At 35.9% G+C, this 6,000-nt stretch overlaps 1 protein-coding gene across 1 annotated transcript in view; it reads right to left on the bottom strand.

Moving 5' to 3' along the window:
- Positions 1 to 796: 796 nt before the first annotated feature.
- The window catches only part of MLLT3 (MLLT3 super elongation complex subunit), a 119,238-nt gene continuing 114,034 nt past the window's right edge, over positions 797 to 6,000 (bottom strand). The window contains exon 12 of the mRNA XM_054652099.2: positions 797 to 4,364. Within this exon, the coding sequence (XP_054508074.2) occupies positions 4,233 to 4,364 (132 nt within the window). The 3' untranslated portion in view covers positions 797 to 4,232. The remainder of the gene's footprint in view (positions 4,365 to 6,000) is intronic.

Here is a 6,000-nt window from a genome sequence, read left to right as displayed (position 1 = left end):
TTTCCTCTCTAGTCACAGTATCATTTCTTGCTGCTCAATCAAATGCAAGGCTCTTAGAGTGAGTGTGCTTTGATGTTAATTTATCTGTCCAGACACAGAGCCAGCCTTGTAAATGTCATTGGTTTAGCAGCACTAATACACTGATTAACTTCCAAGCATGCACAAAAGCACTGCAGATATATGTGTTTTAGTCCCTGTCATCTGTTAGGAAGGCTTTTATGCCCAGCAGTAAGACTCCGTACAGTGTACAGAGTAGCCTCCTGGTGTACACTGCATTCTACTGTATACTGCTTGACAATTAAGAAAACTATTGAGGCTCATTAAAACACATGCCTCACACTTGTTAAACTTTGGAACATCTCTTATTTTGCTGCTTATTTCTGTAGTTCCTCCTAGCTCCTGCTGTGGGTGAAAACCTGACAAAATTTTCATCGTGATGCCTAATTTCTGTAAACCACAGGCCAATGAGCAAATGCAAAACAGACTCTGTAGACTGAAACAGGAGTTTACTAAATTATAGTTTGTCATCAAACTGCAAGTGGTAAAAGATGAGATATGGTGTATCCGAACAAATCAAAAATCCTACCATCAGTGCAGTGTCTGGAGTAAGATAATGCATACAACAAAACCTAATGAATGAGACAATTTTCACTTCAGGCAATTCTACAGTTTCCCCATCAATTTTGCAAACTAAGTGACAGGTCTTGGAACAAATGGGTCATTCAAGAGACCCCAAAACACTGGTACAGCTCCTAGGAAAGGAAGATCATACCCAGTAAGGACCAAGGACTCAAACTAGATTGTGAAAGTACTTTATTTCACTGTGAGAATGGGAAAGAAGAACAATGGGTCAGGCAAAACCCAAGAACTTGTAATTTCCTTCCCAGAGACTAAAAGAAATTTTAATAGAAATATACTGGGCTCTCCAAATGCGCTGTACTGTGTGCATTTTGTTTCTGAAATTGAGAGCATAGACTTTTCTAAAAACACCAAACCAATGAAGAGAGAGAGAAATGATCAACCATTTCTTACAGTCCAAAGGCTGAAGACTGAGCACAGATTTAGTTTTACCTTGGAAGACTCTCTTCACTTTAGTGTATGAGAGGAGGAAAGGAGGCCCCTTCCTCCTTTCTAGCTCTTTTTCTTTAGCATGGACTAAGATGGCCTTCAAATTTAGATGATACTGGAAGTTTTATAAAGCCTCTCAGCTGATCACAATTTGTAAAAAAAATTAAATATTTTTTTTTTTAAGTTGTCTACCGAATTGGACATCCACTTTCTGAGGAGGAAAGTTTCTAGTGAGAAAACTGTCTTTGCTACTGGATACAACTACTGCTCTAGTAACAGTGACTTATGCTGAGAATTACTCTAGATATTGGAACTTACTGCTAAACTCTGTCTGGTCCAAATTCTCTTATATAACTGTTTTAAACAGCTTTATGCTAAGTAAGACTTCAAAACATTTGTTGCCAAAACTCTTTAACCCATCCCAAAGATCAATGCTCATAGACATTAAAGACTTGGAAGGGTATCTTCTTGTTTTTCCTTTAAGAGAAACATGAATGTCTGAAATTAGGTGAACATAGTTTTATTTTGTTTCCATATACAAAATTAGATGAAAATAGCTAACTTTAAAATTTAGATCAAAACTTAGTCGCTCTAATTCTATCAGAGTTTTGTGAACAAGTCAACGCACACCTTGACACCAACAGTCTATTTTCTCTCTCTCATTGAATTAGAAAATTTAAGAGTTTAAGGATCATCCACAGTTTGCATGAAATTCAGCACTGATTTGATACTGTAATTGATGTTATCTCTCTTTTATGCCTATTTATCTAGTTTTTCCTTTCCTCCACCCCTGTTCTCAGTGTACAATAAAGCTTATCTGGTATTTTAAGGGTAAAATGATTCATTTCACCATTTCTAAAAAAACAGTGCAATAGTTGTACTAGAAGTATCCCCTTCTGAAACTCAATGAGTCTTTACCACAAGACTTAGAAAAGTCCAAGTGGACAAATTTCCATATACATCTGGTATACCTAGAAGACAGGAAAGTTGAACACACATTTGTAGACCAAAGGTTTTTAAAGTTGCTTTTAGATTACCAAACATTTTTATATAAAACAATCAATAAAAATTGAAGTTTATCCCCTTTACATGCACCCCTTTTCCCTTCCCCATCGTCACCTGCCTTTTGTCAATAGTAAAGTTAACATTACACTCCCAGTCCTCCATCCCCTCCCCAATTGCACATTAAGACATGGACTTAAAAGAACAACAAAACGCTTCAAGTATGCTTCATGCCAATCATCAATAAGAGTCATAACATTACTGAAAAAGTACACTTATTCTTCAGAAGCCTAAGGAGGACTTCCTGCGGAGTATGATCAAACAACATTTTAAATAAGAAAAAAGCCCCCCAACCCAATATGTATCGTGCCCTTTCAAAAAGAGTAAAGTGTAAAATCTTCTTTGGACTTAAAGAAACAGTATTAAGATTTACCATCTGAATAAGAAATAACCCCAATAGTTTTTCAGTGCTGCACAAACTGTGCACATTAAACAGTAAGTCATAAAGATAGTACTGTTTAGCTCTACACATAGAGACTACATGTGGCATAATAAGCATACACATGACATACTGGCCAGTCTAGCAACAAGATACATTTATCAGTCTGGTAAACCTGAATAAACCTTTGCATCCAGAAGTAATTTTAAAATTATTATTTTCTCTTGTCCTTTAAGAATTTGAATTTTTCATATAAAGGCAATGATTTCATCAAGAAACCATCAGCAATATGAGAGCATGAAGCATTGATGTGAAACTGAGTATACATCCTCTCATTTGATCAGGCATAAACAAGGATCCTGATTTCAAGAAAAAATGGATGGTATGAAAGAATACTCATTTTTATAGACAAGAAATTCTTCTGGAAACACAATAAGGTTATCAACAGATACCAAAATCTGCAAAGTTTAAAAAGCATATGTGCATGTATGTGTGTATGTATACACATATACACAGGTATGGTACACGTGTATATATAAACACACATACAGATGATATCATACATGTATTTTATTTCATGTATTCATTTAAGTGTATAACAACATTTTTTCTTCTTTTCAAACAAAAGGTTTTAATTTAGCAGTTGTAAAAAAACCAACTAAATCAGAAAAAAATCCCCAAAACAAACTAAGCAGATCATTTACTATATGAACGAACAAAAGTGTTATGCAAAAAGTTTTATGGTAGAAGTGAGTCACACACAGCAGAAGAGTGTTGAAACTCAAAGTAATAAATAGCTCCAAATTAAGAATTTTCTACAACATGTTCTTTAAAGACAGGACCAGTACTTTTTCTTTTATCATGAGCTCCTGCAGAACACCTTCACTCTAATATATATTTAATTTTGCAACATTTAAATGGACACAAAAATGTAGACTGCAAGAGTTGCCAGATTCAGGACAGTATACATAGCATTTTTTGTTAAAAGTCTTATTGATTTATTCACTGAGGCTAGACAGCAAGTCATATGAACCTATTTGGTGCACTTTTTAACCAGTCAATATCAGTAAGTGGATAGAATCAAGGACTTGCAGTCTACCCTACTGTGGTAGACAGGAAATGAAATACAGGACCACTGCTTGGTCGCCACGTTTGTATCTTGTTTCCCAGAACTGCAGAGGTGGAATCAAGACTGTAGTGTTTTAATTGACTAAAGAAAGATAGCAAGAAGTGGCATTTCAATGTGAATAAGGTTACTAGGCTTGTGAAAGTACTGCATCAAAATAGCACACAAGGGACCCCACTACTTGCAATATCTGGTAGTGTCACTCAGTGACTCATTGACTTTAAGATACATGTATGCAATAATAAATAGATCAGTTATGTAGTAAGGCAGTGTGTTGAACATGCATTCATCTTGTGGACTTGAACACCACAGAGAGAGATACATGATATCATACACATTCATTAAGAACAAGTATTTTTGTTTGTTTTTCTGTGTTTGTTTTTCAAGGCTACCCAGGCAAACTCTTCCAGAGCATTTTCTTCTTGAGAAGAGTGGTCCTCTGAGTCTGGTCACTTTTGCTCTCCCTTATCAAGAGACTGGCTTTAAGGAAAAAAAAAAAGCTGAAGAGGTTTTTGGTTTTTTCCCCTCCATTTTGGTCGCATCATTCTGCATACATCATTTAAAGAACAGTTTTTGACACAGCCATATGCTGAATCCTCAGGAGGTTCCAGATGTTTCCAGATAACTCTGTAGTTTACGGACTGTGGTTTTGTCCAGTGAACAAAGATCAAAGTCAAAGGTTGTATTTGTGATATGAAAGTGTCCAGTTTCTTCTATAAGATTTACTATCTGAAAGAAAAGAAAAGATGCAATTGGAAATTCCAGCAGTTTTACACGCCTGCTGTTAGTATAAACAAGTACCATATGAAAGGCCTAACATGAGCCAAATTGCCCCAATACTTGCAGATTTAACCATTATCCTTATCATTCACTTCCTTTCTGACATGCATTATTGTTCAGATTATAGTATCTTGGTTTATTTTTAAGATCATCATCAACCATAATGTCAGCATACCTGTCTGCTGTTGCTGCAAACATTAGCACTGACAATATATTTTTCAAATGTTCAAAGAAAATCTGCTTATTTTCTAATTCAGTTTAAAAAATAAGGGAGGAAGGGGCAACATTATACCCTTAAGCTCAAACAAATAATTAAAAATCCCAGGTAGATCTCTGGAATATTTATTATGTGCATAGCTGCTAAGCAGGTTACATTAGGAAATAAATTACATAAACCTTTCTGCAAATGAGGAAAAGAAATAAATCCTTAGAGAGTCCAGTCCCTATAATTAAAAAAAAAACCAAACCAAAAAAAACCCAAGAGATCTTACATGAGCTGTTAGTTCACATAGTAGTAGACACTTTTTGAGTAACACAGTTAAATCTTTTTTTTTTGCCAAATAAACCATGGAAGGACTCCCAGCAAGGTCATAACATCACTTAGGTTGTGGGGTCTTCATCCTTAGAGATATTTCAGTCATTTGACATAGTCCCAGGCAATTGGCTCTACATGTCCTTGTGACCTCCAGAGATTCCTTCCAAACTTAACCATCCTACATTTCCATGAAATCAACAGTAGACAACTAACTTGTGCATTTCTGCAGTTGTAACATTTTTAGTCATTAAACTGTAGTCTTTATTTTTGAAGAGTGGTCATACTCAACACAATTGCTATAAAAATAACTTCAGATATTTCAAGTTCTGGGATGCATATCTACCTCAAAAAAAACCACATTGAGCATCTTGAAAAGCCAAAGCATTATTTGTCAGAGAGGGCTAACAAAGTGCCAACACATGGCTGCTATAAATCTCTCATGTGTGGTTTCATTCCAAGAGACAGACATGCCAAGGGCACACAGAAAAGCACTCCACCCTGCAGTGGCCTCTGGGTAGCTCAGGGACTCAAATAACAACACTGCTCTTCTCAGTCCTTCCAACCACCCCTCGTGCAGCACTCAGGCTACACTCCAAATCCTGTCTGCAACCTCCAATTTGAAACCCATTTAGTTCTGGGGCTTCCACATACACCTCCACTGAAACACTACTGCGAGATACGCCTTGATTGTTTTGAGCTTTTTTACTCTGACTGCAATTCCTTTTCCACAGCTGGAGGAGATAGAGATGTATGCACGCATGGGTTACAGAATGTACCTTAAAAAGACAAATCTGTTAGCAATAACCAACTTCACAAAGAACAATTAATTTAAACTAAATATTTTGTAGATTTCCACCCTCCATGTCATTACATAAACAGATATTTTTTCTTCTCAGACCACAGAATTAAAGACTATGTAAACGATAAATGAAATATGAAATGTGTATTGTCAGGCATGGAATGACACAAGCAAGAACAGATAAAATAGAATGGATACAAGATAAAATAATAAAAGGGGAATGCTTGTTACAATAAAAATCTCCCTTTTCA

This window comes from Agelaius phoeniceus, chromosome Z, assembly GCF_051311805.1.
Source record: "Agelaius phoeniceus isolate bAgePho1 chromosome Z, bAgePho1.hap1, whole genome shotgun sequence".
NCBI lineage: Eukaryota > Metazoa > Chordata > Aves > Passeriformes > Icteridae > Agelaius > Agelaius phoeniceus.
This window is presented reverse-complemented; position numbering and strand designations above follow the sequence as displayed.